This window comes from Pempheris klunzingeri, chromosome 8, assembly GCF_042242105.1.
Source record: "Pempheris klunzingeri isolate RE-2024b chromosome 8, fPemKlu1.hap1, whole genome shotgun sequence".
NCBI lineage: Eukaryota > Metazoa > Chordata > Actinopteri > Acropomatiformes > Pempheridae > Pempheris > Pempheris klunzingeri.
This window is the reverse complement of record NC_092019.1, coordinates 19323904-19347885: the sequence shown is the minus strand read 5'-3', so window position 1 is coordinate 19347885 and position 23982 is coordinate 19323904. Positions and strand designations below refer to the sequence as shown.

At 39.6% G+C, this 23982-nt stretch overlaps 4 protein-coding genes across 4 annotated transcripts; all 4 read right to left on the bottom strand.

Annotated features, from left to right (window-relative positions):
- Nucleotides 1-2799: 2799 nt before the first annotated feature.
- On the bottom strand, nucleotides 2800-6957 carry LOC139205038 (trypsinogen-like protein 3). Its single transcript, XM_070835113.1, has 5 exons — nucleotides 6872-6957; nucleotides 6639-6780; nucleotides 5580-5833; nucleotides 3301-3437; nucleotides 2800-3151 (listed from the first exon to the last, which is right to left on the bottom strand). Exons 1-5 carry the CDS (start codon nucleotides 6909-6911, stop codon nucleotides 2960-2962), a joined length of 765 nt encoding a protein of 254 aa, XP_070691214.1. The 5' UTR covers nucleotides 6912-6957; the 3' UTR covers nucleotides 2800-2959.
- A 3587-nt stretch (nucleotides 6958-10544) lies between these two features.
- On the bottom strand, nucleotides 10545-11091 carry apoc2 (apolipoprotein C-II). The gene is made up of 3 exons (XM_070835739.1): nucleotides 11000-11091; nucleotides 10721-10877; nucleotides 10545-10639 (listed from the first exon to the last, which is right to left on the bottom strand). Exons 1-3 carry the CDS (start codon nucleotides 11046-11048, stop codon nucleotides 10552-10554), a joined length of 294 nt encoding a protein of 97 aa, XP_070691840.1. The 5' UTR covers nucleotides 11049-11091; the 3' UTR covers nucleotides 10545-10551.
- A 2992-nt stretch (nucleotides 11092-14083) lies between these two features.
- On the bottom strand, nucleotides 14084-15844 carry apoa2 (apolipoprotein A-II). The gene is made up of 4 exons (XM_070835114.1): nucleotides 15746-15844; nucleotides 15482-15526; nucleotides 14764-14995; nucleotides 14084-14520 (listed from the first exon to the last, which is right to left on the bottom strand). The coding sequence occupies exons 2-4, from the start codon at nucleotides 15522-15524 to the stop codon at nucleotides 14364-14366; spliced, it is 432 nt and encodes a 143-aa protein (XP_070691215.1). The 5' UTR covers nucleotides 15525-15526; nucleotides 15746-15844; the 3' UTR covers nucleotides 14084-14363.
- A 4510-nt stretch (nucleotides 15845-20354) lies between these two features.
- Nucleotides 20355-21373, bottom strand: apoc1 (apolipoprotein C-I). Its single transcript, XM_070835853.1, has 4 exons — nucleotides 21265-21373; nucleotides 20816-20883; nucleotides 20591-20726; nucleotides 20355-20505 (listed from the first exon to the last, which is right to left on the bottom strand). Exons 2-4 carry the CDS (start codon nucleotides 20868-20870, stop codon nucleotides 20445-20447), a joined length of 252 nt encoding a protein of 83 aa, XP_070691954.1. The 5' UTR covers nucleotides 20871-20883; nucleotides 21265-21373; the 3' UTR covers nucleotides 20355-20444.
- Nucleotides 21374-23982: the final 2609 nt, after the last annotated feature.

Here is a 23982-nt window from a genome sequence, read left to right as displayed (position 1 = left end):
AGTAGGAAGGAAAGGGACGATGGTTAACCATTAATAAAAGCAGGCAAATTATAGGTGACTTGGCTGAGAGAGAGGATTCCACAGTCTATCCACAATCTTTATGTGTGTGTCTGAAAGGTAGAAACAACAGCGATGGAGCCAAGAGGTGAATCAGACTTGTGTGTAGAATGTATTCCAGGGCACAAACTCACCCCAAGGTAATCTTTTCTGTACAACTTGTGATTGTGTTGGTCCATTAAATTCTGTGGGTGGGAGCTTAGGAAGGTGCATCTGACCTCTATAGACCGAGAAACAAGGTGCCATTTTGGATGCAACACACAGCTATGCTGCTTGTCAAGACAGCAACTTTGTTTTGTCATTATTATAATTACAGAGTAAGATTTTATCTTTTCCCAAGCCACAAAGAGATTGGTTTGGTCCAAACTGAAGTATTTCAACAACCATGGAGTGGATCGCTATTAAATTTGGCACAGGCATCCATGGATCCCTTGAGGCTGAATCCTAAAGACTTCTAGTGCCACCATGAAGTTGATATTTGTGATGTTGACTGAAATATCTCAACAACTATTGACTTGATCTCTGCAAAATCTGGTGCAAACAATCATCTACCTTTTAGGATGAATGAATATTTTGAGTGATCCCTCAACTTTTCTTCTAGTGCCATCATCTGGTTAAAATCTGGTTAAAATCCAAACAAATACCTGCTAACACAGTAAATGAACATGGTAAACATTATATCTGCTAAACATCAGCGTGTTAGCATGCTGGCATTAGCTGTAAGTGCCAAGCACCATCGCAGTATATCCTCACAGAGCCACTAGCAAAGTCATAGGCTCTTAGTCCTGCTATATGCTACATGTCAGGCATTTCCTTCCCATTGTACTATATACTATGTCAATGTTTAACCTCATTGGATGGCTTTGAGTCACCTTATTTGCAGAGGAAATGATAGGTTGAATTCTAGCTAGACATTACAGGGAAGAAGTGGGCTGTGGTGTTTGCAGAGGCACATGAGATAACCCATTTCAATTACCAGAGAGTTCAGGTGGAAGTTATCAGGGTGATCCTTTACATCTCCAGAGCAGCCTGGCAAAACCAGGAACCACACCCTCTTTGGAGGGAGGTAGACTAGAAAACTACACACCATAACAAACTGCAGATCATTTGGGATTCAGTATACAAACAGAGCAAGTAGGTATTTGGGGAGAAATGAAATCCCACTGGGTTTCAGGCTAGTTGTGTTGGGTATCCTGCCTGAGGGAATAAGTGAAGTACCCATTAAATCTATTACAAAAGCTAGACATTGTGACACAATAGCCATTACATTAAATTGGTCTCAATCAAATCCCCCAGAACGATAAACAAAGACTATCCAAATTGAGAGAAAAAACAAACACAACCAGCAGCTCTTAAAACCCACACCAATTAATGTCACACTGCTCTCTAAAGTGGCATCCCAGCTACCAAAGTCAGGCCCTCAGTTTGCCTTCTGTCCCCCGCTGAGGTGGGAGAGGAGATGGGGTGAGGAACAGGAGAGAAATAGTGAGAACAGATGGCGGAGTGGCCCCTATGTTCAGCTGCCTGGGTGATTATGGACACAGCTGTCAGTCATTTTGCATGTGTGTTTGTGTGTGTGTTTGTGTGTGTGTGTGTGTGTGTGTGTGTGAGTGTGATTTTGTGTGTGTGATCATATGATCTATGGTTCCTTTGTACTCACTGTGTCTTGGTAATGTTACATTAGATCCGTGAGTTTATGGCTATAACATATTTTTGCAAACATATTGGTGTCATGGCAGACTTCAGATCTCAGATCAGAGTTCACACCAAACCTCGCAAAGAATGTAAGATTCATGTCACCCATCTCTCTGTCTCTCTCTCTCTCTTTCTCTCTCTCTGTCTCTGTCTCCTTCTCTCTCTCCAGCTTTCCAGTTTCTTTGCCACGACGTCTTTCTTTATTATTAGGCTTTACCCCCATCTAGTGGTACTTCACATTCATTTTGCCCACCCTTTGTTGTGTGGGAGCATTTTCATGTTGCAAAATTGCCACACCTCATTAACAAGCTCATTCTATTTGACTTAATTTGATTTTGCTGTTGTAAATTTAATAATAAACTGAAATAAACACAAATTACGTGTTTCATTACTAAATAACATTTCTGTTATTTGCAGAATGCCCGCTAGCAACCCTTACAAAACACAGGTCAGTTTGTCGTGCCTGATATTATTATCTATCTTTCCACACACAAATGACAAATTATTAAGTTTCAAAAGGTTAAACCTGCATTATTTATCTTTTTGGCCAATTAGTGGCAGAGAAACGAGCTGTGAACACAACACTGACAGGCAGCATCACTACCTTAGAAAATTAATATGGCAGACCTGTTAGCAAACAGGAGTAATTGGAGCAACATTATGAATCACCGGGACTCACATTTCAAGCCACCTGATGAAAGTACATCATGTAACATTCACTGTTCTTTTTGCCATATTCTGTGCTTTTAGTGTTCAACATGTGGAACAAAACAAATGCATACACAGCAGGATGTGTGGGCATGTTGATCTACTGGGGGGGAAAAATCTGAGCTAATTAGCAACAACTATTAGCAGGCTGTAGGATGAAAGACAACCTACAAGTGTCAGAACCCATAACGATTATTTATTTATGTATTCATTTATCTATTGGTTTGTTTATAACTAACTTACTTTATAACTATAACTTTTTTGCTGAGTATAAGATTTTCATTTGAGACTACTGCATAATGCAAATCAGTTAAAATTATCTAGAGTACCACGTTCATTAAAGCAAAAGTGAGCTGTCTTGCTTAATTGGCTCACTGGCCCCTAAACCTTGGGACTGAGCATAGTTTGCATAACACGGAGCCGTCACAGTAAAGTGGTCAAGAGCAATGCTTATAATGGTGTTTACATTGAATCTGTGAATAAATGCCTCTCTGCTGCCTCATGTCATCATCCTTGGAGTGGTTTCAGTAGGCAGAGGGGGTGTGTAGTGGTCCATCACGCCGGTGATCCAGTCATTGTAAATGCACAGCTTGGTGTAGACGCTCGGGTCAGCTGGGTTGCTGCAACCATGTGTGAACCACTGCACACCCTGCAGCTGGCCATCACACACCATCACACTGCCACCCTGATTCTGGGGAGAGAATAGGAGACTGTTGTGGTTGTTTATGGGAAATGTATGCTAATAAGTGAGTAGAAATGAAATGAAAATGCTGTGATAGAGTGGAGGCGAGGGGGAAGGGTGAGGGGAGAGAGAGACAGATGATATGTGACCAAGCTCACCATGCAGTTATCCGTGTTTGCTTGACCAGCGCAGACCATGCCTGCGGTCCAGAACAGGAACTCAGGGAATGTGTTCACGCAAGTCCGGTCATCCACAACAGGCACGGTTATACACTTCAGATGTTGAGGATGCTCATCTGTTTCGAAGAGGAAGACTGTGTGTGTTATTATTCGGATTCAGTCATAAATATCCCATCTGATTCTGCAAGACAGCGTACATTTTAGACGATGTTGTGATATATGCTTTACCATCAATCATCATCCTAACACTTTCTCTCTGACAAAAGCTTTCTTCCTTCCCCTCAGCAGGCATATGGATTACTTCCCATTTTTATGCTTATCACTTCTTGCGCTGAAGCATAAAGTATAAACCTTGAGTAAGTACTATTTTCAAGGTCTACCTCTCTTAATTAGTCCTGATCACTGACTGGGCATTTTGACAGCCAATTAGAAACTCCTCTGATTAAAGAAAGCCATTTTTAGCCGTTATTAAAACAGAATGTTCATGCCTTGTTAGAGATGCAATGACCAGAATATTGATGAGCATTTTAGCAAGTGCAGACCCACCAGCTGATCAGAAACCAACATTCCCCTGAGTCACATTAGAAATGTTATAATGTTACAATGTAATGTTATACTGGTACATTTTGTATTTCCAACCCTTCATGAGGCTTAAATGTCCAATGACTGCTGCCAAAAGCAACAGCAAGCATTTCAACAAAGCAAGCCAAGTCACATCTGTAACACTGCATTTGTGTATTTCAGTCAAACAGGATTGAGGTTTTTGGATTGTTTCTGGAATAAACATCCAATAAGTTGTTTAACACTTGAAATGAGGAGGTTCTTGTTTGTGCTGTGAAACTGAAAAATGTGAAACTGAAGCTTTGCTCATAATCTGACACACTGGTAAGTGACTCTTCCAATTTTACTAATCCTGCTTGTTCGTGGCAGTATTTTGTGCTACATGTGAGAGTTAGAGGTATTAGACTGAGTTAGAAGTCCATTTAAGGTATGTTGTGTAGTCTGTTTAACCACCAGTGGTGCTATAGAGCAACATTTACAAGATATAGCATTTGTCCCCAGATTATTGTTATTAGCCATGCTAGCAGTTAGCAGCATGGTTCTCTACAGAACCAAAGTCATGGGGTCACATCTAGGAAGCCTCCAAACCACTAGTGTCACTATCGCAGGTGCTATAAGAAATTGAAAGAAAGAAGTTAAATAATGAATCCAGCTAGAGCTCCCCTTGGTTTTATCCATGTCCATAAAACTCACTCAATGCTTTCTACCAATATTGTTTTTCAACTTTCTAGTTGTGATGTATGCCATCAGTCCTGATGCTTTTAGCCATGTCTAGCCGTGACTCCTTGCTAATGGCTTCACCTCTTCAGTCGAGCATTGATGATGCCCATGAATGTCGAGGGTTCATGGGAGATGGTGTTCATTAAAAGCTGTTAAAACATAAATATTCAATAAACTGCAATATGAGATCATTTTTCTTTTTTTTTTACAGTCGTGAAAGGCTTTGTTAGCGTAGTTACAACTGTGAGCGGCATTTTGAATGCGGTTTTCTTACTTCTGGCTCTCTATGGTTGACAGAGTCACCACTTTGGTCCGAACTGAGATAATTAAATAACTATTTGAAGGATTGCACAGAACTTTGGTACAGTTTTTTGAAACTCATACAGTTTTTGAAAGTGAGTGCATAGAATTCACTGTTGACAATTTTCTACATCTATATTTCCTTGTGAAGAAACTGTCCACATGAAAGTGTCCATGGTGAAATTCGTATCTCGATTGTATTCAGAGGAATCTCTCACTGACACACAAAAAAACTAACAAAACAAAAACAACAGTATCTTGCTCTAGCTGGTAGTTGTCTGCTGGTAACCTCGAACTATGAGCACAGTGGTGACATGATACACACTTCTCTTACCTGTAGATTTTACTGCAAATCAGCAGCTGGTGGAGGTTCAGTCAATAGCAGGTTTCAAAAACATTCCAGAAAAGTTTTTAAAAATGCATTCAACGTGTTTATCAGGCCTCAAAGATACACACAAGGCATTTTGATGAAAAATCACTTAAAGTAAAATAATGACAACAAAACCCCTAGCTAGATCAGATATTCATGAGAAAGTTGGGCTCAAAATCTTGTGGGACAGGGAATTCTTGTGGACTGGATTAGGGAACAGTGGCTTTGCTGCGCTCATACTGAATTCTACTGTGGTGACAAGTTAATGAGGTGTGAAAGCCACAGAAGCACCTTTAAATCCACTTACATTGATTTGGGATGGTGGATCCCCAGCCGCTGACATTGCAAGTCTCCCCAGGCTGTGGGCAGCGACTGGGCAGAGGGACAGGCTGGACGTACTGGGTGAAGCGGGCAGGTTTGACCAGACGGACCATCGCGAGGCTGTGGAGGGGTGAGCGGTAGGGACTGTGATAGATAACGTCAGCAACATAAATGTGCTGTTCGGTGCCCTCCTCCACAGTTACGTCATGTTCCCCAAGGGACGCAATGGTGCTGTAGGGTCTGCAAGGACAGGGGAAGAGGAACTCGAATTTATTAAGCTCAGGCACGCCACTCAGGGCTCTGGCAGAAGCAGACCTATGACTAAGGAAAAGTAAGTCTTAATCAGACATGAAGAGCAAGTTTATGCATGCATTTTAATTAAGGAGGAACACAAGTGCAATTTTCAGTGGTTCTACCAACAACGTCAAAACAACATTAACAAAAGGCTGAATACTAAGACACATCTCTACATGCCTCGCTGATTGACTCATCTGACTCAAGAGAGATTATAGTGATGTGTCTGTTTTAGAGCAGCATGCCCTCTGATACAAAATAAATAAAAAACAGCAGATGTCTTACCTATTCATGGATGAGTTTTGTGAGCAAACAAAAAAAAGCAAACACAATAACAGCCTTACAGAAAACTTTCTGCTTTTTGATTTCCTCAGGAAATATTGAGCTAGATAGCGGAGGAGCTGAAGACTCAAGGTCATGCTGAAAAGGCTGCAGCAACTGAATCGAAGATTAAATAAAAATCCTATATTTGAATAATACATGGTTGAATTCTAGCAACGCAGAATATATCAAGCACCTCAGCCAGCTTTTACAAGGCCAGAAATTAGATTATACTGCTGATATTTGGGGGGAAATTGGATGTACATTTGATTTTTAGCTTCTATTAGGATGGAAATACTGCTTAACCAAAACAAATGCAACTTTTTGCATTAAATGTTTTGTTCCTCAAGAGCGACAGTCATAAAACAATTTCAACATATTGGAACAAGCAGTACGTTTTTATTTGACTCAAACAGTCACAATTACCTACATGGGTGAGCATTCAAAGGAGGTTACTATCCACCATTTGTTGATGAGAGCTCCACTGCAGGACGCTCCTTTACCGTGCAGGTAGACCTGCCAGGGTCTGGAGTGAGGCTGGCACGTCTTCTGCTCCTCCAGCGGATACGCTCCTGTAACACACCAGCAAGACCAAACAGAAGCTAAATGGCTTTTCCAATATCAACTTAATTTGATTTTAGACACAACATGGTAAATGTCAACCTGTGAGCCCAAAAACAACCAAGAGCAGGAGGAGAGTCATGCTGTATCTCTGCTGTTTCTGTAGCGTTCTTCTGTAGCTTCAATAGTGTACCATGGCTGCTTGGTTTAGTCTGGCGCCTTTATACCTGCAAGCTTTTTAGGGGACTATGGGAGGAAAAGATTGCTTTATAACTATCCAGCATCATTTCCTGTTCAGCTGCAACCTTTGTAATACCCTTATCAGAGAAATTTCACATCTGTTCATATCAATATGTTCAATTAGTGACACACCTTGTTTGCAGTGACCTGAAAGACATAGTTCAGACATAGATTCCAGTAACAGTTTTTGGTGAAGTTCATGTTTTTTTTTTCATAGACTAGCAAATATTTCCTGTGCACTGATTCCTTTGGCTCAGTGGGCTATATTAAAACATTTTTTTTCTGGTTAGTCTGTGCTAAGTGCGCTCTAAAATGAACAGTGTCACAGACGGATGAAGAAATCATTTGTTGCACTACAGTAAGTAATAATTAAAGAGATGTGAGTAGAGATATTATGTCCGCTGCTCTTTATGAAGTTAATATTTTACCAGGATGCAATTTTAAAGAGCTTGTCTCTATAATCACACATTGCAAAACTATGGCGAACCCACAATATTTGCTAATAATATTCTACTCCCCTTCGAGTATCTAACAAGATGATTGAATATATTTTTTGTATTTTATAATAGAAATTGTGGTTCTCTGGTTAAATTCTTACATAATTGTATGTTTTGTGGACACCTTTGACTAAAATGTCAATTGACCCCAAATAACTAGGAATTATTAATGCTTTGTATAGTATTTCCTTCTTCATTTGTGTGGTTTTGATACAAAGAGCACAGTTGGTTTGTTTATTATCTTTTTATTTTATTTGATTCCAATTAGCTTCTGCCATAGCCTTTCTTTTTAAATCTTCCTGTGGTCCAAACATTAAAAGATGTCCAAATATGACATTAATACAATCATTATTGCAAGACCCCCAAAAGATAAAGGAAATAGATAAAACAAATAATAATTCTGATTCAATACAAATCAATAAAACTGTCAATAATATCAATAAATGATACAAAATTACAACATATAATATACAATATAAATAAAATGAAGACAAAGCTGATAACAGTACAGCTACATTTAAGCAGTCCTTAATATTCATAATATTAATGAAAACTGAGACTGCAAAAGATATAAAACATGAATATTCATTTCTATACTACCACTAATAAGTAGTGGCCAGAACAGATCTTTATCAAGCCTGACTCATCAAAAATCATATTGATCCAGTCACACACTGCTTATAATAATAATCTGTCATATAAACAAGAACAATACTGGTGGGATAGCCCATTCTTCTCTTGAATGTGTTTAAAGTTAATTCTTTCCCAGTTTTTCTTTAAGACAGACTTGTCGATCTGTTGCTCTCTGCACTGACGTTAGCTTTGCTCTTTAAAATTGGAATTGTTTTGGATTCTTTTCACTGAAGTAGAAATATGCATGTAAGAAACATCTATTTAATATTTGACAAATGGGAGGAGTCACACAGCAGCAAATGAAAGTAGTCTATTATCCATATTATCGGCCCCAGGAGAAATATCTACAGGGACTGATGGCAGACATTCAACCTTTTTAAAGGTAGAGTCTGCGACATTGGAGAAACTATCACGCCCCTCCCTTCAGGCTTTCATAAATGTGTGCTGCTGAAGGAAGAGTCCACAATAATGATGAGAATACCAGCTGCCACCAATGCAATAGCTCTGCTGCTGGCTCTTTCTTTTGCTTTGTACACAACCACTGACACTCTCATCTTTTCAGGCTATCAATTGAATAACTCTGTAGAATGCCACAATCATATAATCACAAGCAAAATAGCCATCACGAGTGTAACAGTACCTTGAGCTCACAGTTACTGCTCACTTAGCTCGGAGGGTTTGCTTTGTGCTAACGGGTTAGCTCACTTATCAACAGTCTGTCACAGTGCGCAAACTAGTTCTTCCTCTCAGTGGGTATTTGCTTCATGCTGGGAACTTACGACAGTCTGTTGCTTGCTGTAACTCAAGTTTTGTTTGCACTTTCTCATGGCACTCTAATGGTGCAGTGCGAGCTTAGGCAGGCAAGTCCGTAAGCAGACAGGCAGGTCGGACGTCCAATCATTTCATTCGGGCCAGATGAAGTGATTGGACTGGTTTATGACAATCCTATGATAGCCACAGATACAGGATTTTTTTTTCTTCTTCTTTTTTTTTTATGTCACTCAAAAATAAGTTGCATACCCTGCCTTTAACAATTAGCAATTGCAACATCCCTTTTTGGGTGTGGCAGCTTTAAAATGTGGAAACCTGCTAGGTGGACATGCCAGCGTGCTCCCAAGTTTAAGCTGCGATCAACTTAATCAAACCACATTTGCAAGAAAAAAGAAAAAAAGAGTCAGAGACACAATAAGTTTTGATCACCAGAGCACATCTCTTCTCTTACTGTGTAATGTAGAGAATTTATAGTAGTTGCAGATGCTCACAGATTAAATCATGCTGGTGTCAGAGCCAGATCTGATCACAGCTGTAAGTTGAGAGAAAACACCAGCAGGGCTGTAAACACATCAATCTGCATGTGGCACTATATCTAAATTATTTGCATAATTATTGTAGTAGTATAATAACAGAAACAGCACCATTATAATATTGCATCCTATGTATCCTGAGTCTGTCTGTAACAACTAAACAAGATGATACTTGAAAGCAAATTCATCTCTGTACTTTGCATTGGTTGTAGCTCCAGAGGAGGCCACATGTTGTGGATTGAAGCATTTATTAAAAATCACAACATCCTTGCATCACTGGTTGTCAGAATCCACAAAACAAACTTCACAGACTCTGTTGTTTATTCATCTCCATCAGTTTCTCTGCGCATTTTACATGTTGTTTCTTTTCATCCATTATTAATTGCAACAGAGGCCTCTGTTCTCATGCTGCCTCAGCTGATAGAAGTCTGGTGCCTCATCGCAGATTCATGCAGACATAAACACGCCAGCCTTTACCTCCGTGAGATAAAAGGAAACACAGGCCTTTCACAAAGAGACGAGAGAAATGTGCAGGATTTACTATATCAAACAGTAAACTAAATTCTCAGTCATCAACCATAGACATCAGTTTTTTTGTTTTTTTTATTTTTTTGTATAAAAATTTCATCTCAAGATGTGACATATTTGAATTTATTCAAGAGGTGGGATGACTGTTAGAGTCAACTATGAGGGCGGGAAAAACACCAGTAGGTGGCGTTAGATGATTACATTATTTTCATTATTATTAATGGTTCATTGTTTTGCTAATTCTGAGACCCATGGAGAAATTTGGTGGTACAGGATGAGATGCTGTGGGCTTCTTTGCTTGTGCACACCAAGTTGTTCTGTCCAGTTCCTGTGAAAGCTTTTGGTTGTTTTCTCAAAGGAATGGGGCACCTGTTGGGTGGCCATGCCAGAGCAGTGGCCCAGGAAGGCACCACAACAATGTAATGTCCATCATTTTTGAAGATGCTGTTGGAAGTTTTGAGTTGCGATAAGACCAAGTTCAGACCAATTTTGGACCAAGTTGTTCCAGCCGTTGTTGTGGAGCTTGAATGTTCTGGTGCTGTCTCAACTGGTAGCTGAGATCAATTGGATCAGTTTTTGGTTACTGCGAGTAAAAGAGGTGGTAAATCTGGTCTTGCAGAATGCCAGCATAGGTGCTCACAACTGTGGTGGTATCACTGTAAATATTCCTGTGGGGCAACACATAGAAAGTTCAAATATAGATCCACATTATTTTAAAAATATAAAAATTTGCACTTAAAATCTCTTACTTTGCCTTCTCCTCCAGCTTCAGTCCCTTGATGCTTTCCAGGTATCCACTGGCAGTGTTAACAGCACTGTCGTAGTAGGATTTGAAGCCACCTGTGAGCTTGGTCAGGGTCCCCTGTTCCTCCTCAACCTGCCTTACCACACGGAAGCTTTCAGCATCTGCGCAAAACGGGTCAGAGGGGTCAAAGGGTGCCGAATTTTAAGAGGAAAACAAAGTGGATTTTTCCATCTCCAATTCATCCTATTCTGAATTCAATGTCATGGTCTCAGAATGCACTTACTGAGAGCAAGGAGTGCAACCAGCGCGGTAATGATCAGCGTGTGATTCATGGTGTCACTTGGACCTGTGAGCAGAGAGAGGAAAGAGACGAGAGAAGTTTGCCTCACTTTATCCACTAGGGTGAGACATTGTCATACATTTCTCCATTCGTGTGCAGCTCACAGATTTGTGGTGCTCTTAACTGTTTACTTATGAAAAGACTGCTCTGACTTTTTTTTTTAAATTCTTTTAGCATGACAACAAAAGTTTTCCTCACTTGCAATTCTGTTGAACATACAGCCTGTGTCTCAAAATATTCATTTCCTTTCAAACTTCCTCTTATCTAGCACAACATTCAATCATCTCTAACTCTGATCCCATTCAGAAATGGAAGTAAAAGAATTAGTACTCACTGTATTCCTCTCCAGAAATGACTGATGAAGAGAACAGAGTAAGAAGCACCACTGGCCTATCCCGTTTATATAGCAGAGTAAATGTGTTGACTTGTCGCTCCTAGAGCCAAAGTGCACTCTGTTGTAGATAAACCTCTGCTGTTGCCCGATGTGTGTTTGTGGGAGTGTGACGTTGTTTCTTGATAAAACAGACATTATAGCATTCTCTATGTAAACAGGGGGTGTTAAAAAAAATCATCAGAAGGGGCTTTAAATGTCATCAAAATCCACTTCAGAATATAGTCTTGGTTTGATTTTGTAAGGCACTGAAGGGGGCATAATGCTGATACATTTCCGGCTAACTTCATGGGTGTGGCCCTGACTTTGAATACCCCACAATCAATTCTTTTCAAATGATTAGGTCAGTAGTTCATCAGTGCAGCACGCTCTTACACCTTGCCCCCTTCACAGCCTCCATATGGAGGCACTTGTTACTTGCATAATGGTGGTGATGCGTTCATGTCACATCACTATAGTCCTAAGTCCTGTGAATGTGCCGATCAGGTTGGCTGATTCAGATTATGAAATATTTAGGCCAGCGAGATTAGATTTTGTTGGGCCACAGCTAGAAGACACCTTCCAGCTCCTCTTTATGGACATTTATCGGTGGGTGGGGTGGAGGGGTTATGTCTTTTTTTTTTAAGAGAAACAGAACTTCTCCCACTTTTCCAAGCAAAAGACCCTTCAACAGCTTCTTCTCATCAGTGGGTCCTGAATCCTGAATTGGAGAAACAACTGTTTTAGCACAGGATGTTCTGTGAAATTTATTTATTTTTTTCTCCTTTGTGTGATTTGATTTGATTTGTAGTACAACTGGGGTACAAAATGCAGACTGTTTGATTTTGCACTCATGTGAGTTTTATTTCTTTCTAAATAACAATAATATGTTATGTTTGATATCCTGTCTGAAGTGATAAATTGGATTGCTTTATTTTTTAATTAATTTTTTTTGTGTGTTTTTGATTGTTTTGTGTTTTTATCCTTGAGGTTTTGGCTTGATTGATGACAGTAAATATTGCGGCTCTGGTTAATAATTGCTTTTTTGCTTACCAGGGTAGATCAAGTGTGCACAATTTTGTGAACAACAATCACGTGTTTGTTTTTGAGCTAAAGTGAAAATCACAGGGGAAAAAAACCCTACAGAACAGGCTTTTAGAATGGTTCATTGGAGCTTTAGATTTACTACATAATTTTTAATTAATCATTAATCATTAAACTCCTGAACAAGAAGTGTATTAGCTTCCCAGCTACCTGTTTTCTTCATACTGTATAATTGCAAATGGACTCAGTTTTACTCTCATGCGTTTGGCTTTTAGAACTCATTTTCCCAGAAACAACTAAATGTTGAGTGAGCACGAATTAAACAACATCCCAGCCAATCATGTGATCCAGCCCCACATGTCATGTTGCTTGCGACCCAAGAGCTCAAGACAGCTGTTGGCAGCAGTGAGATCCAAACTGTCAGAGAAGCTCGCGCTTCTGCTTAAATCCAGCTAATTCAGTGCTGCGATGACTCGGCTCTGCTACACGCAACACAGAGCTGTATGACAGACACAGTAGTATATCAGTGGTGCTCTCTGTTGTCTGAGTGTCATTTCTTGAACAGTGCAGTTACACAGTAGAGATGTTTGTATGTTTAATGCTGCTGCTCTCCCACAGCATGCTACCATTCTATAGTACCTCTGGCTTGGGCCCAATGAGAACATCTATGAACACTGAATAAAGGAAATGCTTCAGTGAGTCATGACTCATTAAGATTGCAAAAACAATACTGAGAAGTTGTCTTCATCACCTTTATTTTGATCACTGAGAAGGAGCAATGATTTTAGTATAGGAGTGTACAGTACAGCTTGCTATAATTTTTCACCATTCTGGGAGCAAAGTTTGATTTCCTTGGCCCCCAAACTGGGTCGAAGAGCTCTTTTCAGAGTATGGATTGCAAAATATAGATGTTGAAAACATGAAACAACTTGATGTCTTATCAATAGTGTCTGTGTCCCAGATGTTCATTCATTTTAAATTACAGTTCCTCTTTCATCAAAGTGGTAAAGTGGCAGCTGATCTTATAAACCAAACAGTTCCACAATGTTTAATTGAATATATCCTCATGTATGAGGCAACAGTGGGGATTCTTTTTAGCAGTGGCGGTGTGAAGTAACTGTGCTTAAGTACAAATTTGAGGTTTATGTACCTAAGCATTTCCATTTCATGCTACTTTATGCTTCTACTCCACTACATTTGGAGGCAAATATTGTGCAATTTGTTTTTTGTTGCTTCACTATGTTTATTTTACAGCTTTGGTTAATTTTCAGATTGAGATTATTCATACAAACTAAAAGTCAACTAATAAATCTTGATGTATCATTATTGATAAAGCTACACAGCAGCATTTACCAGCTGCAACCTTAACGTGACTAAACACGAACACATCGCTAATTATGATCCAGAAATTCAGGTAGTTCTGAAATTATGCTTAACAAGCTTTTGAATGAAGTACTTTTACCTGTCATTTAACCGGGTTACTAATTTTACAAGAACCTAAAAGAACACTACTCAAATAATATGCTCAGATAAATTATGCCACAAAATTAAACCTTGTGATGTTAACAGTGGAGGTAAACCTTCCATCTCTTAATGAAGAGGCACATCTCAAATAGTTTCCAGTTCACTTTAATGAACACACTCACACATATACATACACAATCGCACTTTGGTTAGTGTACAAAATACTGTTCATGCACAGGTGCATAGGTGGTGTTGACATGTTTTCCCTGCTTTTAACTCCACTTTATCTGGCAAGGATGTTGATTTGAAAAGAGTCAAGGGATTGTATTTGCATTGTGCATTGCTCTTCTCAGCCTAAACTGGTGTGGTTTCTATGAGCTATCATCTATTACAGGCTGTGCACAGGTGGTTCGCTACAGTTGGTCTTTATTACTCAGTAGGCATGAATTTATCCAGGTAGACCTTGATGTGGTCGATGGAGCTGCTCAAGAAATCGCCGATGTAGGGACGCATGTACTGCTCATATGCACCCAGGGCGCTTGTACGAGCCTTGTCCATCAGGGGACCTGCCTCCTGGCCCACACCACTGTACAAATCAGGGAAGACAGATCAGTTAAAGACATCTTCATGGTAAAAAAGATTGTTCATCTAAGTAAGAGCCTGCTTAGGCGTTCTGCTTTTCTGTGTATGTTATATTTGCAATAGCAATTATGATATATGAATGTATATTAGTATTATTTCACAGCAAATGTGCAGTTGAAATGGATACATAACATCTTCACATTAGCAGTTTTTTGACAGTCAAAACACATAAGGGGTCTTCACTCACGTTGCAACCTTGACAACAGCTTGGAACTCAGGCTTGGTCTGCAGATCCTCGATGAAATCCTTGGCAGTCTGTCCTTGCGTGCTGTCACCGACCTTCTCCACCAAAGGAGCAGCGGCGGCCTGCAGCTTGCCATATGCAGTCAGCAGCCTCTTGTAGAATGTAGCTTTCATTTGATCATACTTGTCAACAAGTTCCTGCGATGGTGTGGGAATCTCACACAGGCTCATGGAGACTGGAATAAAATCAGAGTGGCGGGATCCTTATGTTAGTACCAGTGCTATAATAACCTGATGAGAATAAGTCTTTTAATTTGACAGGGCTCTCTATTCCAATTCTTGCATTGGAAGAATTATAAACTGTTTAAGGATTTGTGCGTGAATTTGCAAAAATGCTTAACTTCTCATTCATGCTAAATGTGTCCAGAATCAGATGTCTGTAATAAGTCTTTGTCTTGCATGTCAACCACAGATAAAGCAGAGTAACAGCAGGCCATGCAGCATTGTCCATTAAATTATTAGAGCAAATGTGAATGCAATAAAACCTGTTAAGCTTTTATCATTTTACAACAAGGAATGCAGATAGTCTGAAAAATGAAAAGGACAGGCACTTAAAGCCAGCTGTTTTCTAATTCTCCCATAGTCACATAGAAGTTCAGCTTTAGTTAAAAATAAAATCCACACACTGCACTTGCTCGGATTGCATTTGTATGTTGCCTTACCCTGCAGAGCGAGGATCAGTGCCAGGGCGTATTTTGCATTCATATCTGAAAAAAAAAGAGAACTTAAAATCAATCTCTCCATTAGGTGGGTCAATATTCTTCAATGCACATTTGACATTTTAGCAGTAAAAGATGATTAACAAGTTCACAAAACCACAGGATGCAAAAATCAAATACCTAAATGTTTTCTGCAATAGAAATGTGTTAATGAATTCTGTTGAGGAAAGAAGCAGTGGAGGCTGCTGCATTAAGAAGAGAGATTACCTGCTGCTGAGTTAGATGTACAGCTCCAAGAAGTGACAGTCTTCTCTGAAGGCGAGTTGTCTGTAACTGGGAGCTCACATCTGGACAGGATGATATAGGGGAGGACTGCAAACAAACGTCATCCAGTGTGCATACACACACGTGCATGCACACGCACGCTCTCACACACACACACACACACACACACACACGTCCACCTACACAAAGTCCAGTGTACATGATATTTAAATACATGTGGAAATAAGACTTAGTGGTTATGCAATTGTTCTTCAAATGTAAGTTTATCTGTACTATTATGGCGATGCACTCAGAGCCCTCCTGATACCGCACAAGTGGTGTGCCATAGTGCATGCATGTGGTAATCGTTATGTTTCATATGGCAAAAATGTCCTAAAGCAGCAGATGTGTAGTTACCTGCTGCAGTAAAAGATACTGTCAGATAGATGAACTCTTACTAAACAGCATTTCTTTGATAGCAGAAGAGAGTCACTTTAAAATGCCTCGTCTGAGTCAAACTGCCAACAGGTCAGTCACCCACGACCTGTCCAGACACACATTGTGCTGAACACAGAGCAATGCATGCTGGGATTTCCGCCTTCACCTTTCACCCTGATAGCCTGAGACAGGCATTCAAGGCGATAAATTATCATTTTTGTAATGATGATTTGGAGGTTTTTCTTTTTTACTTCATTCTTTCTCTCCTTTTTTCTAGATTTTTGCAAACAGTAAGACTTAATGAGCACAGCAGCCATAGTGATGATCTGGCCTCTAAAAATACTAAGATTTATTTGTTCAGTGGCGGTGCTGAATGCTACTCGTTCAATATCTTTCGCAGGGAATGTTACCTATAGCAAAAGTTAAGAAACTATGTTTGTAAATTTTGTAAATGAGTCACCTTATGTATAGAATGTATAACAAGTGGAGCTGTTATATGTGAACCTGGAGCTTTATTATAAATTATTTTGATTCTCTCTGTATTTGTCATAACCAGCAAAGCCTGGAAAAACCTTAAGACACAATCAGTTCAGCAGTAGGTGGCAAGAAAGATGTGTCATGTTGGTGAGAATGTAAATTTATTTTCATTTCTTTCCTTTAGCTTTGAGGGACTTCCACCGGCATGTAGCTATCAATGGTTGTCTGGATTTGCTCCCACAGAGAGCTTTTGACATTAGAGGCCCATTCAACGTAGCTGCCAGTCACTGGTTGGATGTGGTCTTCGTAGTAAGCCAAGTACTGCTCCCCCGAAATCCTGGACTTTAGCTTTGGCTGTTCTATGAGATGCAAAAGTACACAATGAGTACCAAGGTGCAAATACCATATGCACACAAACACATTAGTGTGGAAACAAACAAAATACTGCAGTTATTCTGATACCTGCCTATCAGTTACAGAGAACACTAACTGGCTTGCATTAATGACCTTCTGGCAGATGATGAGCAGAGTGCTTGTGGAAATACCTGGCTTTCTCCGCCAGCCTCTGCAGTATTCCAGGAGCGTCGGGTTGTGTTGGGGCCACTGTCTGGGCCAGAAGTGGACCACATGCTGCAGAGGGGGACATTTGTCAGCCAAGAAAAGCACAGACACACCGGGAAAATAAAGAAACTGAGACTGTAGAATGTTTTTTTTTTTTTCAAAGCCATACCTTGTGTTAGTAATATGAGACTGAAAACGAGCTCTTTCATGTGCATCTGCCATGACCGCAAAGGAGAGAAACACGACTATCAGCGTGATATTATCATAATGTTATTTTCATAATGCAAAAATCTTCAAGCTAGATGTCACAACAACGATCTACCATATTTAGAGCGCATTCATTTACAGAATGTTGGGTTTTTTTTCATCTCAACTCCCTTTTCAACAATAAAACCATCATTATCATCTAATAAAATCACTGACTTCCAAATAAAATTTTACCACAGGTTCGTTACCATCACAACAAACATATGATAATGAATGACAAAGGGGATTTTTTTTACCTTTTCCTCTTGCTCTGGTCAACAGAAGTTGAATGAAACAAGTGTTATCGAGCCATTTTATTTGTATTACGTGACCTCAGCAGCGTGTACATTGGCCCAAATTGGATGAGTGTTCATCATGTTGCTTTTCTTTTGGCGTCATTGCATCATTATCATTTTTCTGTTACTGTCTTTAAGATTGTTTGGATATTCTCCCAAGTAAGAAAACATTAATGCATAGACATGAGCATGCACAGAAATGATCTGAGCGACAAGCGTTCAGAGAGATAAGGTTTTCTTTAAACTCTTCTAAGATTTCAAACACATGCATCTTAATAGCAGAAATTCTCCGGGCTCGATGTGAAAATTGAGCTTCATTTGAGTCACGTGAGAGCTTTTTTTCCGCAGGGTTTATCCATCACAGATAGTTATGTGATTAGTTTTGTCTTTACCCTGAATTAATACACAATATTTTTTAGATTCACAGACACTGAACTCTTGATATCTTGTCAAGATCAACATTAGCTGAGTTCAGTAACTGTCCAAATGCCCTTTGGATCACATATCTCAACCCATTTGATGGCTGCTGATATGTATACAGGCCAGTCAAAGTCTCTGTTCCAGCAGGAGAGATATGGGTTTTAGTGAGTGGGAGACATAGATAAACATTTTCAGCCAAGCGAAGCATTTCTGTGGGCAGAGTCCACCACAAAATCAATTCAATCTTGTCAGTTCTTCAGCTCTGTGTTCTGTGAGCATGTGAGAGGAAAGAACTCAATGCTGATGTTGAGATTAGAGTTCATGACTACGTCGCACTTACAGACCTGATCTCACAGCTGTCCAAACAGATGGGATCAAGAGTTTTGCTTGTTTTAGAATTGTGCATTCGGTATAAAACATCTGTACTGCGCTACAGAGTTAAAGATCTGTGTGTGTGTGTGTGTGTGTGTGTGTGTGTGTGTGTGTGTGTATCCTAGACATGACTGCAGACTCTCATTATGCACCAGAAAAGTTATATTTCTAACACAATATATACAATTACTGAATACCATTTAAAATGTAACATTTATTTAAAGACATATTTAAATTGAAATATTTAGGGTTTACACTTTCCTTTGAAAATAACTTTATTATAACAGAGTATACAGTATGTTTGCATGTACTGTATAAGTCTTGAGAATGACGGTGCCCTTTCTTGGTTTTCATTGAATAGTTTTGTGATGGGTTATAGCTGTGAGATGTTAAGACAAAATTTCACATCTTTGATTTTAGGGTCAAGTTGCTTTAAGTCTGCCCACACTGAGAAGTAGATTTTCCTCCGAATCCAACAGTTGAAGCACAAACTTTTCTTAGCGTGTACAGTGTATTCCCTTTGTCAAAACGGATGAGCTCTATGAGTAACCAGGAGGTAGCAGTTTACTTGACGTCTAAAACTAAATGAAGGGAAAGTGGTTTAAAGTTAATTTGGCCGGTGCCATATTGATGATAATCAGTGCAGCCTGTGACCTCTGTGCACCAGCTGCTGTGCCCCTGTCACTGTGTTCTCTTCATAGGAACAGATTTCAATGAACTGGGACAACAGGTGAATTATTAACCCAGCATAAACAGTGACTTTCGCTCAGGAGTTGTGAAATGCCATCATGTTGGCACTTGCCCTTTGGTACCAGCTAATAATGCAAATAAAGTATTATCTGTTAGATGCTGCTGGCTATTATTTGATCAAATGGTCAGCTTTAGTGCCCATTCATTTGATATTACTAATCATTTGGTCAAAGTACGATCACATTGTAATCAGGCTAATAAATGATGTTTGTTTGTGTGTGTGTGTGTGTGTGTTTCTAAATGTTACAAACAGAACTTTAGCTACAGCGAACATGCACATCCACATCCATTTGCAGCATTCATTAGTTTTCTACAAGACCGTGAAGTCAGTATCTTGCAGGAAAGATTCTCATCAACGTGGGACTTGATCATCTACACGTCATGATTACGTTTTTTAATGCCATGAAACACAGATGCATCTACGTTTAAGATAATGCTGATTATTCTCTGATTGCTCGAAGACACCTATTCAAATGAAACTGTGGTCATGTTGGAGCAGAGACCTCTTTTGAATTGTTAATATTCCAGTTATATAACGGGGGGCATAGATAAGATTTTTTCATTTTGGTTATTGTCTAAGCTCTGGCATGTTGCTTGATATGTGTCTCATGGATGTTGATTTATTAACTGAAGAAAATGGGTGTGTACTGAAAGAAGAAGCGAGAAACTTCGTCCTTCATTGAAATTTAATTTTCTGCCTGTAAATCTCTAAATATGAATAACTGGTCTGAGCTCATCCCACTTTCATGTAGTAGGATTGACACTTCTTTAAGTAAGTTAATTTGAAAATAATGTCACCCAAACAATTGTTTTTGTTATTTAGAGTTTCAGCTCAGTATTAGATTTAAAAACAGTTTGGAGGGGATTTATTGCACTTTTTATCTGACATATGGAGGCCATAATGTCATGGACCAGATCTGGCCATTTATTCATATTAAACATCATTTCCACTTTAACTTCAGTGAGTTCATACTTTCTTTACATAAATAGTGATGCTAACACAGGATTTATATAAAAAGCATTTTTATTTTTTTGATGTCTTTAATGTATATCCTTCACATTGTTTTTTTTTCACAAATTACATCGTCATCATGAAAGGAAAAAAAAAATCATCTCTTCGCAGAGAGGTCATGTGGGGTCGTCTACTGAGTGGTTTCGCTAATCTTGGTCTTCAAGATCTCAAACTGCTGCTGGAACCAGTCACTGGGAGGGAGAGCATAAAAAGTGTCTTACACAGTGCCATCATGCGCATGGGAATATCTGAGTGAATGTAGCCTAGAGGTCCTACCTCGTCTTAGAAACAATCTCGCTGGTCTGGATCTGCTCAAATGCGGCCTTGGCCTTATCAGCCAGGGTCTTGCTCATCTCGGTGACCTCGCCCCCAAACCTGGTCAACCTCTGCTCGACGGTTTCCTCCTGAGCCTCTGCAAGCGGACGGAGACGGAGAAAGTTACACAACGTGGAGGGAGGGGAGAAAACATAGCTGGGGGCTTTTAATTAACACAAGACCCACCTGTGTATGCGACAAAAGCCAGCATCAGCACGGCAACTGCAAGGTACAGTCTCATCTTGGCTGTGACTCTGAGGAGGAAGGACAGAGGCGGGTTTATTTGCGCTCACAGCCGCGCAAAAAGACGCCTTCATGGCGCACCGATCAAGTATATACATATATATATATAGTCTATAAGAATTTCGCCCCCGTTTGTCAGCACCACAGTGGCTGGACAGCTCCCTTTATGCTTAGTCCGTTCTTTACAATTTAATAATTAAAATAACTTCATTTCCGTCTCTGTAGGCTGTATTATGAAGTAAATATTAACTTCAGAGAAGAGCAACACTCCTGGATAAATACTTTAGGTTCTTGTTTGTCATTAAGTTTCTGTGTCCCCTGGTTAAGAGAGCAACAAAGAATATTTGTAGGCGTTTCAGGAATGATAGCAATGAAAATTAAACTTAGCCTACCTGTTTTCGGTCTCAGAGGAGAAAACAAATCGAGTGTGTTTGAATGCTGATGTGAGTGTGTCTTTATAAGCCCGCAGGGTTTTAGGAGCGTGACGCAGAACACCAGACTTCAGTCAACATGTACACGTGGTGACCTTGCGGTGTTTCTGACCCCTGTAATGACCAGCACCGATGTGATTGCATTAAAATGATGCTGATTATGATGGAGACGCCGCTGATTGCTTTATACGCTCCAGGGTTGTGTGATAATGCAGCGCACTGATGAGGTGAATCCAAATAAAAGTCACCATCTACCACTGTGTGCAGTATCTGTTTATTCATTTACAAAGAAAGAGGATGTGAATAAAGAGGGGCAGATGGGTCCGTAATCAAATATTTTACAAATAGTGGTGTGAAGAGATGAGCTTCTTAAAGGGATAGAGTTAATGCCTCAACAATAATGGTGTTAATAGATATGGTGCACTAAGGAACATAGTTCAACACTGATAGCATCATTACCAATAGACCTGAGCTATTTGGAAGCTCCTTTGGACCTGAAGTGTTGGCCAATGTGTTATCAAAATTTTGATATCTAGCAACAGAGCTGCTACAGGATCAGTTTTGACTGTCCCCAGCCTGACTCTTTGCAGCGTGTAGGTCAGATTTCACGTCCACGTCCTTATTTGTTATTCATCAACACTGATATATTGTTTGGGCTGAGTGGTTTCGCTAATCTTGGTCTTCAAGATCTCAAACTGCTCCTGGAACCAGTCACTGGGAGGGAGAGCATAAAAAGTGTCTTACATAGTACATAGTACATTTGTACTGTTACTATAACGCTAACCCCAATATTAAGATTATTCACACTACAAAAGCACTTCAGTATAAATAAAAGTCCTGTAGCCAAAATGTTACTAATTACCGATGTTTTAGCAACAAAATGCACATAAGGTATCCAGATTAAAACTTTTTTTTAATGCAGAATGGCTAGAATCAGTTTTATATTAGTGTATCATTCAACCATTATTGCTGATGTATTAACATGTAAGCAATACCAAATATTGTATTTAGTCAAGGTGGAGCTAATTTTATCTGCTCTTTATCCTGCTGGGTAGTTCTATACATATATATATATATATATATATATATATATATATATATATCCCTCCACTACATATCAGAGGGATATATATATATCCCTCTGATATGTAGTGGAGTGAGATAACTTAACATAGAGTACAAGTACAAGTACCTTGAAATTTTGGTTGAGGTCAGTACTTAAGTAAATGGGCATGGTTACTTTCCACCATTGAGCCGCAGCTCCATTTTTATGATTTGTGTTAATACCTTACTCCCTTGGCCAAATCTGCTGAATAAATGTTATCCCTGTCCTCCTAAGACTGACATTTGTAAATGTTGCCTTTAGCTCACACTCTCAAGCACACTGTCCTGTCTGTTTTGGTGTATTTTTCCATTTCATTGCCTCATCTGGCGTCTCTTTCATCCAGACCTTCCCTTTCTTGAAAGGGAAGTGAGTCAGACAAAGCTTCATCTTGTAAATTAGCATATAACAAAAAAACAATGCCGCTGGTTGAACTGCAATAACCCCTCATTACAAGTGTGACCTAAGTTAGAGCCAGGAAGTCTGTGTCTTACTGTTTGAAGGCTTCATCACCGCTTAACATATCTATTTTCACAGCAAGCAGCAAAGGGCCAAATGCCCATTTGTTCTTAATGTCTTGGCCTATGAGGTGCCATTGCTACGATAAACAGCCTGCAATTGAATAAAATCTGCCTTCACACGCCTCAACATTCTCACATTGCCGCTGAAAGACTGAATATCCATCTCTTTTTGTCATGAAGTGGCCAGTGGGTTTATGTATGAGCTTGTGCTTGCGTGCATATAAGCTCCTCTTGAATAATTGTAGGAGGCATAGGGCATGAAAGTTCTCAACTTGTGTGCTCCCAATTTGCAATAACAAGCTTACAAAAAGGCTGTTTTTGTGTCCGGCCAAGGGGCCCTGTGGTGACTGATTTTCTGTGCCAGCTATGAAGGGGGGGGATCGAGAGAAGAGAGGGGGTTGTAATAGGAGGTAAAATCCCTGCAGGGGTGCTTTCAGAGGGGTTACTAGCAGTCATGGGATAGCTAGCACCTGCAAGTTTGCTGGGACTTTTTTTTTTGTTGCTGGGCAGTGCTCAGCCTGCAGACACCCTACAGGAGCAGACGGAGCAGAAGTGCTGAACTGGCAGGATGCTTGTGGTTTTCCTGTTTTTATCCTCCATGACTGATCCTTGCAGCAATGGACAGTTTATTGTAGGAGTTCACATGTCTGTCAAAGGGAGGGTTTCTAAATCAACACTGGTTCCTGAAAAGGGTGATATCATAGGGGACAAACACCTACTTGTATTGTTAGTCATTCTTTCACTTTACATGCAATGCCCTTTAACACAGAAAGAAAAGGTAAACATGTTTTGTTGAAACACAGTGAGGTTGTTTTGTGGAGAACGAAACAACTTAAATCCTCATTTAAATTAAACTAAAAAACTACATTACACATTACACAACTACATTAAATTAAAACTATATATGATCTGCATTACTTTGCATATATATACAATTCAAAACCACTTTTAAGATTGTTTTTGGGGCATTTTGTCTTTATTTCTGTTCAGTAGAGAGTTAAACAGGAAATGTGGAGACAGACAGACAGGCAGACAGACAGACAGACAGACGATTCA